Here is a 12,632-nt window from a genome sequence, read left to right as displayed (position 1 = left end):
AAAGCTCTATAAAACTGTCTGCTTTACTGACTGCCGTTGTTACAGTCTGCCGTGCAACTTTGATATAATATAAAGGGGATGAGGGCAGCACGGTGGCAGTCACACAGCTCCAGGGATCTGGAGGTTGTGGGTTCGATTCCCGCTCCGGGTGACTGTCTGTGAGAAGTTTGGTGTGTTCTCCCTGTGTCTGTGTGGGTTTCCTCAGGGTGCTCCGGTTTCCTCCCACAGTCCAAAAACACACGTTGGTAGGTGGATTGGCAACTCAAAAGTGTCCGCAGGTGTGAGTGTCTGAGTGAATGTGTGTGTGTCTGTGTTGCCCTGTGAAGGACTGGCGCCCCCTCCAGGGTGTGTTCCCGCCTTGCGCCCAATGATTCCAGGTAGGCTCTGGACCCACCGCGACCCTGAATTTGATAAGCGGTTACTGATAATGAATGAATGAATTAATAAAGGGGATGAGTAGGTAGTTACATAGTGAAGTTTCTGCAGTACGGAGTCTGGAGTAGCAATGACAGACACTCCATTCCCATTATTACAGCTCAGCTGTATTTATGCATCAAAGCTATATTTTAAGGGAAAATGTCTGGGTAAATTGAGAAATCCCACTTTCTGGAAAACCCAACGGGTCTTGGATTAGCTCCTGATCCCAAATCCAAAATGTACTGGATGAAGCTGGGGAGCTATATACATCTTTATCCAAGGCTAGGAACATACCTTGTGGTCTTTCTTGTGCATTGAGAGGAGACATAAATAAACACAGCCAATTAAACCAACACAAAAAGATCCAGACTGTCTTAATTTTGAAGTCTGAACACCTAATTTTGTTTCTATTATAGCCTGTGGCCTGGATCTGGTGGAAGTGGAGCAGGCTTTGGCCAGCCTGCTCTAGAACAGCGAGCTCGGGCTTTGGGTGTAATTTGAAGCAGCAGTGCTGACAGGACAACATCCATCACATTAGACCCGGCCGTCCCGGGACACAAGCTCCTCCTTCTTTGCCTCTCCCTGGAGCACAAATTCACATTTATCCTCCAAACTCCTCTCTCTCAGAAATCCTTCCAGCACAGACACTCAATCCCTCACAGTACGCTCGCTTCGGCCTGCAGATTGTCAAACAGAGCGACACTAAATCGACAAAGCCATCCCATGTGTTTACGTGAGCAGAGCTTCTGAAAGAGCCGCCATGAAGAAACTGATGATTGAGGCCTTCTATAAGTAAAGGAAAAAAATGTGAAAATATCTAAAGTTCCACAAAATTTGACATTTAATCAGGAGTGTCCAAACTTTTGCACACACCTGAGGGTCACCTGCCAATTTACCTGTTTATCACTGTGGCTAACATGTCTATTCTATGGTAGCGTTCCCTCTGATCCCTCATTCTGAAATCATTTGGTCTCTTCTCAAACTGACAATCTGCTACATGAATAACAAGCATCGGACTTTAAACATAAGAGCACATGATTAGAGTCTGGCACATAGCCCTCAAGTCCTTCTCATTCCAGTAGGAGTCAGATATGAAGACAAATTGGCACACACGTTCCTCAAATTGCTCAGTTAACAACTAGTCATTAGAAAAAATGACCAGTGTAATTTCATATTGCTCAATTAGCTTCCAGTCATTGGAAAAAATGACCCATTTAGGTTCCACTGGATAGATCTGAGTACTTCTGCCCTAGGAGCGTTGTTTGCAGCTGGCAGAAAAGTGACCAAAATCCCACTACAGCATTCTGACGTCAGGAAAAATGAACCGAATGCCAGGTAAGAATAATGTTAGATTGGTTTTCTGAGATTTAAGGTGGGCTATTATTTTTAAAATGTGGTTAAAGAGGGTAAATGTTTAACAGTTATAGTAGGGTGACCAGACGTCCTCTTTTACCTGGACATGTCCTCTTTTTTAGAATTTCCCAAACGTCCGGGATTTTGTTTTTCTAGAGCTTACACAGAATTTCGAGAAGCGTTTCATTCACAAACTAGTCCCGCCCTCCCCTACTCCGATTGGTTCGCTTGAGTGAGAAGGGGGCGTGGTGAAGTAGCCTAAAATCTTCTGATTGGACGGTCTGACTGTAGAGCTACCATTATTGGTCGATAACCTTCTCTGTAAACATTTAATCGGTCAATCTGCACGTCAGTAGTCCTTGTTTACGTCAGGCAAAGCTCATGTACCCACCCTCATCTCGAGCAGCTATTCCGAAACGTAAATGTAAGTTCTCGGATGAATTAAAAAATAAATTCCCATATTTTGTGTAGCAAATAAAGTTGTAAAGAACCTAAAAGCACACATAGGTTCAGCTAAGCATTCAACGGCAGTGAGGGGCAAGAGCTCCTCACCCCCCCCCCCCCCCCCCACCCCGGAGACGTGTCCTCTTTTTCACCATCTCAGATCTGGTCACCCTAAGTTATAGTTGCAAAGATAGAAAAAATGGCTAGCGAGTAAACATGGCATGTAGTAGGGTAGCATGTCGACACTGAACTAATGTTAACCAGTTTAGCAAAGCTAAAAATGAAGCTAGCTAGTAAATATGACAGCTCATGTAACAGTTAAGCAGTTCAGTAAATATAAAAATGAAGACAGCTAGTGTACAAATCAGTATATTAAAGTGAATGAAGCTAGTAGACATGCTATATCAGAAAAGCTAAAAACAAAACTCGCTAACAGAGCTTATATCAGAAAAGCTAAAAACATGTTTGTACAAATGGAAGCTTCTAGCAACATGATGTGTTAAAAAAAATGTTGAACCTGCTTGTTTACTGGTAGCTGGTCTATGGAAGTTTCTCTAGCAACGAGGCTAGATTCTCTCTGCCCTAAATTTAGCATAGAAGCCACCGATACGTCTTTATACTAGGCTAGCCACTTGCTGACACAAACCCTCAGCTCAACAGGCCTCCACTCTCATGTACCCCTCTACTCCTGACTGAACCTCCACACTCTCCTCTATTCTAATGACATCCAAGCTGGATATACGGCCCGCCGGGTTCTGTCCACATAAAAGATAAGAGCCACTCCATGTCAACTTCATTCCTCATTCAGAGAGAAAAACAAAGGCGTTGGGGACAGGAGAAAAAGAAATTCTACTTCAAGTGCAGCCGTTTGAAATTGGATATAAAGGCAGCGCGAAGAGAAGCGAGAGAAAGAGAGAAGAGGAAAGACAGCAGGGAAGAGAACGAGTGCAGAGAGTAAAGCCTGAGTCCTCGACTAGGACGTGCTTATGGAGACGAAACACTAGATTAGGGACAAACGTGATTACGATTCAAGGGCCATCTGTCAAAACGTCATTTATGAGAAAAATGTCTAGATACAACCTAGGACATAATGAAACCACGGTGTCTGTTCTTTTGTTTTTTCATTAAAAACAAAAAACTTGTGGGAACCTGCACCTCCACCTCCAATTTATTTTATTTTTTTTATTGTCAATATCCAACGTGCACCAAAATTGGGCATTTGACCATCCGTGGCAGTGAATACACACACACACTTGAGGTTGTGGGCAGCCTCCTCAGTGCCCGGGGATCAGGTGCCTTGCTCAAAGGCACATCAGCCGTGGATGCTGAGGGAGGATACATTGTTCTTCCTTCACTCCCTATGCCCTAAATTTCCTTTCTTTTGAGGGGAACTGAACCAGCCACCTTCCGATCCCAAGCTGGCTTCTCTATCGTTTAGGCCACGGCTTCCCTCATTACCTCTTTGCTACAGTAACAAACTCGAATCTTCTGAGAAAATATTAAAAGGATTTGATGGCATTCAGCCAGAAGAATACTGATTAAATCAAGTATTGATGTTAGATCAACTGCGCTTACGCACTCACACCTGTCGACAGTTTCACGTAAACTCTTTAGATTGTGTGTGAAAACCTGAGCACATGTAGGAAACCCATGCAGACACAGAGAAAACACACCAAACTTAATTTTTTTCCCCCTTTCACCCAGCTTTATGACTTCACTTCTCAGCTTACCTTCTGAAGGAGAATCAGTAGACTCTGTGACCAAAGAGATCTTGAAAATTGTAGGGCTCGCCCCAGTTGTCGCTCTGGTACCTGGACTCTGAGTGACCCTCTGTGTGGATAATTGCTCCTCCTCTTCATTTCTGGTCAGATAGTTCCAGGGTTTCCACAGTGAGATTAGGATGTTTTTGATAGGACTACTCTCCTTTATCTGAGGTGTAGTGGTGGGCATAGTTGAGGGTGTGGCTGTGGGAGTGGCCACGGTGACTGGTAGACCAGAAAGACCTTCATCTTCCTCTTCTTCCTCTTTTGCAGATCCACCTTGACCCTCCGGGCTGATGCCGGAGCCTGGAAAGGAAGTGTCCTGTTGGCTGCTCTGGAGGGAGTCCATCTGGCCACTCACGTCCAGAAAAATGACCCCCATTTGAAGGCGACCACTCACGTAATCATCAGAAGACTCAGGGAATTTCGCTGCGATCTCAGGCTCTTTGTCCAGGTCCACCTGACCGGTCCAGTTAGAGGGTTGTTGGGCTGGTTGCTGAGAGGAGGAGTTGGAATCTTGCCTTTCTGGAATGGAAGGAAACATCACATCAAGTCACGTCAAGCTTATAACTAATTCACTCACTCACTTTTTTTTGGCAGGTTGAAGAGTCTCCACAAGGGGGTGCTGTTAGCAACAGTGTGTTATTGCTTTGCATCAATAACACTGTGTGGTCTTATAATATTAAGGGCAGCCATATAACATAAGTTTTCTATATCATGTAGTTGTCCAAAAAGTTGTACTATAACTATATATTAAATCCATTTAGCAATCTTTAAGAGTGGTGTTTCAATATGGTAAACTCTCCAAACATCACTCCGCACTGGACACAAGATGCATAAGAGCTGTAGGACACAACTAACAATATAAAGATTTATGGACATGTTTGTTGGCATTTGTTTCAGAAACCCTGCTTTAGCATTATCATTGATACAGTCGACCAAGCACCTGCTGCCATTTATTAGATAATTACATGTTGCATTCACTGAGCATACGCAACGCAGCTGTGACTGTGTATTCTTTGTTTTAGCTTTTGTTCTTTACCTTGGCATTTACCCTGGGAATCACAAGGTGTGAACAAACACAGAGAGTCAATACCTGTCGGCTGTACAACTCGGATGGGATTAGCTTAGCGTGGGGAGGTGCAATAACATTATTACTGAAACACAATCTCTGTTATTTTTGTCCTGACCTGTTGGTGCAGCTAGAGATTACAGGAGCCCATACCTCCCATTAAATGAAGCAACAATCCCAGGATATTTGAGGCCTATTGTCTCTGAAGTTTTCAAGTATTCGTGTGAGTATATCTCAAATCAGTGATATATCTGAGGTATATCTTAGAGGCACAATTAAAATCATTGTGATGCTTCAATCGCCTGGAATAAGGAGAATATTGTGTGTTGCTGCTACGCTGGGTTCAACACTACAGAAGCAGCACTATGTAACTTTGGGAGAAGGGTAAGAAAATTAGAATTAGAATCACTTTATCGGCCACTGTGCTTGCACACATAGGAATTTGTTTTCCACATTTAACCCAATCCGTGCAGTGAAACACATTTACACACACTAGTGAACACTAGGGGGCAGTGAGTACACATGCCCAGAGCAGAGGGCAGCCCTAGCCACGGCGCCCTGGGGGCAGTTGGGTTAGGTGTCTTGCTCAAGTGCACTTCAGTCATGACGTGCCTGCTCTGGGGATCGAATCGGCAACAAGACGAGTTCCCTAACCATCAGGCCACGGCTGCCCCATGCCCCATGAGAATTGTATAAGATCTTCAGGGTTTCACACAGTCACAGACATAATAGATTTAGCTTTTTTTAAAAGACATATTTCCTAGAAACCCATCTGGATGATATTGTACTGAATGTAGGAAAACGAAGAACAGTAAAAATGACAAGAAAAACATAAGACTTAAAAAATAATAATAAAAAAAAACCCACACAGATGTTAGACTCAGGTGACCTTCATAATACACACAGCAGGAGACCCTTGGAAAAAGAGACACTTGTGGGGAATCTGCCATGAAGAAGCCAGAAGAAGGTAAACAAATAGTTTTTGAAACAAGGTTTCAGCACTGGGAGTGTGTGTGGGTGTGTGTGTGTGTTCTGGAGGCAGCCTCAGTATTCTCCTCTGGGATGGCTGATGTGTCCTCCATTATATTCTTCAGTGGTCTCAGGAGGGACTTCATAATGCTGTTGAAAAGCCTACGTGGGTTTTTTAGTTGGAAATGTATCAGCTGAAGCCATTTCAGAAGGAATTCACGTGTACCCTAAAGTCCTCTTTCTTTAATTTACTCTGACGTACTCCCAAAGTGATGGGCTCCAAAAAATACAAATAAAAATAAATAATAAAACAAAAACGACATTCAGCGCCATCTGTACAAAGTTTATCTGTTGGTGCAAAACCCAAAGCATTTTCCCTCACAACAAAGAAAACTGATCAGAATTAAACCCCCTTAACTGAAAACAAATAATGCTTTGTTGTTTCAGATGAATCCATGTTTTACTCTATAGAGAGGGTCCTTCACATGGGGGTGGCCATATTTAGAATAGATTGAGTACAGAATATCAGCTACATCCTGTCTACAAAGTGTCAGGGCATGAAGAAAATAGTGTCTTGCTAGTTTGGCCCAATTCATTCACTGATTAATTTTCTGTAACTCTTCTTACCCATGGCCTTGGTGGGTCTGGAGCCCACACAGTCTCTGGGCACAGGAATAAAAACTGTACAGGCAGCAAAGCTTAAATGTTGGATGAATACATACTGGTGAAAGGATGAGGAAATAAATGATTGTATTACACACCTCTGTAACAATAGGCAGCAAACAGCGGGGTCTTAAACTTGTCAGGTGAAAGTGCGTGGACCCCTGGTTCTCCGCTCTCACACTCAGGTCGTGACCTGGTGACCGGATACATCACGCTGCCGTCGGCCAGCCAGCCCGGCATACAGTGATCAAAGCCCGACCTCCAGGCCAAATGGAGCTGCCCGACAGTTGCCAGCTGACTGCCCTGTGACGCGCAGTGTTCATCGGCCTCTCGCAGGGTCAGCCCTTTCGCCTCAGAGGGGAACACCTCACCTGGACAGAGACAACAGGAGCTTTTACACAGGCTGCATCTCTGACTTTACAAGAATATACAGATGTTTCCAACATAGTTTGTCGGTACGTTTACATTTGAAAACTATCCCAAGAGATATTGTTTTACCAGAAATCTACAGAACACTTGATTGAATATTAATAGATTCCATTACAAATGACTTTCCGAAATCAGATCAATGCAGTGTGCTGTATCTGTACATTAGCACACCGCTGCAGGACAATACCTCCCCGATAAGGACAATACACAAGCGCGATGAATAAATATGAGAAGATATTTGGTGAGATCAATAGTGCGACACCAAAAGTTGCTCGCCTCCTTGATACACTAAGCCTGTTTATTCAGCAATCCCCTTTGATCCTCTTTTTGTTTCCTTCTTGTCATAAATCCTCAGGGAGGTGACATTGTGAAAAGAGGTCTTTCTTTTGGAGCTTACTTCAAGGAATTCTCCAGAATATTTCAGCCTAATATCTCTCAGCCCCAGCTGCTTCATCCCATTGTTTACCACAGATGATCATCTCCTTGTACTTGGGAAAATAAAACATTTGAAAACACTTCACACTGTAGATGTGCTCGGAGACCACTGGTTTTCTGTTATTTAAATGAAGGGAAATGAATGGATACAGATGCAGTAGCCAGAGAAGTGGAAGAGAGTTTTGTAGAAATATTATAATATTTAAACCTTTTATTTATTTTTTATCCTTTAAAGGAACACTAGGTAAGTTTTGGTATTTTTACTCCTAGGGCAGGGGCTGGGGGATCCAACCCTCTACTAAACAATATATAGTTCATTTTCTGTGGTGCTGATCCTGACGTAGCAACAACGGAGGCTCTATTCTCCTTATTACAGCTCAGTGAAACATCACAATTATTTTGAAGCTGTAATTTAAAGGTATAAATACCACTTAGTGTTCCTTTAACTTATGTAACTCTTAAGCTATACAATTTTCTCCATGGTATTTATGTAAATTCTGCCACATAATCTTGGGCATAACTTCGACCTTCAGGAGCTGGACTCAAGGCTTAAAAGAACTCTATGTAATATGTTTACCTTAAGACATTAGAGCTTCAAAAGCATTGTGATGCTCCACTGAGCTGCAAAAGGGAGAAAGGGTCCTCTGTTGTTGCTAATCCAGTCTCAGCACTGCAGAAACTTGCACTATGTAACTTTTGGAAGAGGGTAGGGAATCAACCCACCTCCCTCTACCTCCCCACTGATTTCAGTACAGTGCTTACATTTAATTATCTACAAGCTCCAACAGCAAACAGAACCCAATCTTACTTAGTGTTCCTTTAATGCAACAGATTAACTACCACAGTGGGACTGGTAGCACTGGTAGCAATTAAACCAGTCATTTTCTGTAACCACTTCATCTTGTTCAGTGTGGTGGTGAGCCCTGGGCCTACCTTGAATCACTGGGAGCAAAGGAGAAACACACCCTAGTCAGGGCGCAATTGCTAACTTAGTTGTAGCATGCTAGTTAAATACACTGAGCTCTAGCAGGAATTAGCATTAGCATTTTTTTACTGTGTTTTCAGTCACGGCTTGAAATTGGTCTTGATTCATATAAAGTGGTGAGAGACTAGGGTTCAGTTCTTGGGCAGGAAAACTGTAAAAATGAGTGCTTGAGCAAGGCTTCTAGTGCCTCATTAGCGTTGTAACATGATTACACTTTTAAGTTGCTCTGGTTAAGAGTCCATAAATCATGATATAAACAGAAAAAAAGTCAATAGAGCTGGAAGTTGACGACAGTGGGATCTCACCTTGCATGTCCCTTGCGAAGCAGTACACATCAAATTTCTCAGACAAGTCTCTCTTCCCTTGACTCTCCACACTGCTCGAGGACACTGAGCGTCCTAAACATCCGATCTCCGGGTTCTGGAGGGTGAACCTGAGCACAAGAGAATGAGGCGTGAAATTTCTCAGCATCCCTCTGATAGAGAAAAGCCCCAGTCCAGATATCATTATGCAAATGGCCTTGCAGTGGCTTCAGTGTCATTAATAAATAATTGCTTTGATCCTGGATGGCTGGCTGGGCACAGAAGAGAAAGGGCCTGCGTGAATGGCCTCTGCTGGACTCTCTAGGATTGCATTGTCCTTAATGAATGCTTTTGAATGTCTTGAATGCTGATATTACGCACTAATTTTGCAAAAGTCCTGCAAAGGGTAAGACGAATCGATTAAAGCATGACTTGCTGTAGTTTCATGACTAATGTATGAAAAACCAGAGTGTGGTGTCCCATTTTGATGCAAATCACTCGATGTCACTGCGTTATTGTGGATTTTTATCCTATTGTCTCTCCAAATCTAGTCATTTCCAATTTTACCTACTTGCTAGGACCCCCTAAACACATGGGTCTACAAAGCTTGGAGGGTGAAGGCTAGCACATGCTTCCACCAAGACATGTGAAGCCAGCCCCTATACATTTCGGCACTGCAGCTACTATAATGTCATTGAAACTCAACATGCTTGAAGGAGAACACTAACTGCCCTGTTCTTGGCTAGCATCATGATAGGGGAGGCAGAGCCCTATTAGCTAAAGCACAGCTAGCTTTGCATGGCTGAGGCATTAGCATGGATTGTAATCTCAGTCACACGATGAAATGTAACTATAATTATTTCTACATTTTATATTAAATATGAATGTATTTATTCATTCTATATTTTACCTTGTGATGATCAGCAGGAGAGTTATTTAGTTTGAGTTTCTGGTTGTCCTAATGCATCAGGCTAAGCTCCAGTCTAAAGCCAAATGTCATTGTCATTACTTGGCAGCTCAGTGTGCACTGGGATTGTGGAAGGTCAGTGAATGTAAACACGGCTGACCTGACGGTCTGGTCACTGATCCAGCCGGTGGAGCAGCTGTCCAGCTGCGAGAAGAAAGCTGCCCTCAGGTGGTTTGAAGAGGCCATCTCAGCCGAATTCTGCTCACAAGCTCGGACAGCATCCGAAAAGGAGAAGGAATACGGCTCAGTGGGAGATTGGTAATGAAACACAACACCTAAACAAACAGATAAACACATTAACACAAACATATCAGAGAATTAGAACAGATAAACATGTACACAAACTGGCATTAACGCAAAGCATAGGATCGCATCCCTGTAGAGCAGTCCTTAAATGTGAGAGTAAGTGGGAGAGTGAGTGAGCATCTGACTGTGAGAGGGAGTGACTGAGTGGGTATGAATGAGTGAGCAATTTACTGAATGAGTGGGTTACAAGCCAGTTCCAGAAGTTGCTATGCATCTGAAATTGAAATACAGTGGATCCTCTACCTATGAACTTGATCCGTTCCGTGACTCGGTTCGTCAGTAGAAAAGTTTGTTTCTCGAGTCAATTTTCCCCATTTAAAACAATGGAAAAGCAATGAATGTGTTCCAGCCCCCACCCCGAAAGTCACCCGTTTTGCACTGATATATGTTTACAACACTCTCAAATTAGTAAAAAAATACATGTAGCGTTACTAAAAATAAAAGAGAAATACAGTGGAAACAGTAATAAAAAAGAAATAATAAAGTTTTAAATGGTTACACATCGCTACCTTGAAGACGTGACGACTGGCTGGAGGAGTAACACAGGCACTGGCTGTATGACGGGAGGTGGGGGGTGGGTGAATGTGGGGAGACGAAGCGTAGATACGGTTTAACTTAGCACGAATTTGGATGTCTGCTATTTACACTAATGCTAAATTGCTAAAGCTACAATGTGCTAATCTTAAAAGCTCACTCAAGTCTGGGCGCTGGGAGACTCGCCTATTGGGGTCAGTGGCCATTTCCAGCCGTCGGCTCGGCGGAGGCTCGGGTTCGTTTCTAGAGTCATGGTTTGTTTGTGGAGGAAAAATATATTCAAATGCCCGGTTCGTATCTTGGAAAGTTCGTTAGTATAGGCGTTTGTTAGTAGAGGTTCCACTCTATATTGTATATATATTTAAGGTCCAGTTAAATGGTCAGGTTATTCATATTTTTATGAGATTTTAAATTAATTATACACTTTTCCTAATAAGTGATTTATTAATACTCTCTCTAAATACAGTACACAAGGACAAATATCAAACTTCCTGAAGTAGGAGTGTGCAATTTGACAACATTATATCAGTATCAGGATACATTAGTATGTTGTTTTCGTTTCTGTTATAAAATGTGGCACTACTCATGCTTTGTGTCTGAGGGTCTCTGCTCAACTTCACTATTTCAACTAAAACAATTTGAAGAACTTGATTCATGAACAATTTGAGGGGATGTCCCCTGTTCAAACTTCGCATATTTTATTAATGAACTTCACGGGAGACTTCACACAGCCCCCGCTGTCACAGGTAATCAATCCCCAGGCCCTAATTAAAGAGTTATGGGCAATTAACTAATTAATGAGAGCCTCAAACCCAAATGAAAATAAAGCTAGTCTAAAGTTGGGATAAAAAATGTAATATTATATTGACAGATTGAATCAGTGTAATTAATAGCTAATGAATTCAGCACAGATTTAGCAGGATAGGTAATGAAAAGCACCTCTTTGGAACATTCTGACGCTCCAGATTAAAGCAGGGCTTTGAGTTGCTCACTGGAGCTTTTTTAATTAATCACCCACACATGGGGTCAGCTAGTTAGCATCCGTCAAGTTAGCGAAAAATAGAGACTGTACCAGATCTTTTTTATTTTTATTTTTTTATGCATCTTGTCACTTGCCACCTCTCCCACTCACTAGATGCTTCCAAACTGGGACATGTGATGCCAGCCATGTCTTCTTTTCTAACTACTGTTAACAAAGCATCAACATTATTGGAACAGAACTTACCTTTGACGACACAGGTCTTTTTGAATGAGGCTTCATTTGAGTTATTCCAAAAATAATGAATTATTAAATTAATGCTACCTCACCTGTGACGTCAAGTGGGACAGTGTCCTGTTGGTAAGTGTCACCCTGAGCCAGGTAACAGCGGTAGGTCCCTGAGTCATTGGTGCGGACGGAAGACAGGGACAGGGAGGCATTCAGGACATCCTGAGAGAAGGAGGGCAATTCCACCCTCTTCAGGAATGCTCGTTGAACCCGGACCACCTTGCCCTCAGCCCAAAGCACAGGAGTCTCCTCGCCATCTCTGAGCAGTGTCCAGCGTACGCGGGGCATCCCTGCCGACTGAGATGAGGACAGCGGTGGTTTGTGGATGCAGGGGAGGACAGCCGTGCCACCGAGAGGCTCGATGACCATGGGGTGGGTCACTTTATGAACTGTTACGATGTTTTCTGCTTCAATCAGACCTGCGCAGAGACAGGAAAGAGAAAGGAGTGAGTATGTGAGTGATGGAGGTCCGTCTCATTTGAGACAAAAGATAACATGTTTGAGGGGTGGGTTGAAAAGCCCCACCTAGTAAACACTGCAATACAAAATCAAACATCCCTCCCACCTCTATTTTTTTACCCTACTTTGAATAGTGTTCGAGGTTATTCATTCAGAAAACAGAATAAAAATATCCACACAAAAGCTTTCTGTGAACTTTGTGAGTTCAACATTAATATTAAATTGTTAGCTATGTGTCTAGTTTTGTGAATTTTCTAGTTACTTACATAG

General features: G+C 42.8%; 1 protein-coding gene across 1 annotated transcript in view; it reads right to left on the bottom strand.

Annotated features, from left to right (window-relative positions):
• The window catches only part of ncana (neurocan a), a 102,470-nt gene that overhangs the window by 49,099 nt on the left and 40,739 nt on the right, over positions 1–12,632 (bottom strand). Inside the window, exons 3-7 of the mRNA XM_066652502.1 lie at positions 11,945–12,322; positions 9,897–10,071; positions 8,833–8,960; positions 6,777–7,049; positions 3,945–4,499 (exon numbers count right to left, since the gene is read on the bottom strand). Coding sequence (XP_066508599.1) covers positions 3,945–4,499; positions 6,777–7,049; positions 8,833–8,960; positions 9,897–10,071; positions 11,945–12,322 — 1,509 coding nt within the window. The remainder of the gene's footprint in view (positions 1–3,944; positions 4,500–6,776; positions 7,050–8,832; positions 8,961–9,896; positions 10,072–11,944; positions 12,323–12,632) is intronic.

The sequence above is a fragment of the Hoplias malabaricus genome, chromosome X1, assembly GCF_029633855.1.
Source record: "Hoplias malabaricus isolate fHopMal1 chromosome X1, fHopMal1.hap1, whole genome shotgun sequence".
NCBI classification, from domain to species: Eukaryota; Metazoa; Chordata; class Actinopteri; order Characiformes; family Erythrinidae; genus Hoplias; species Hoplias malabaricus.
This window is presented reverse-complemented; position numbering and strand designations above follow the sequence as displayed.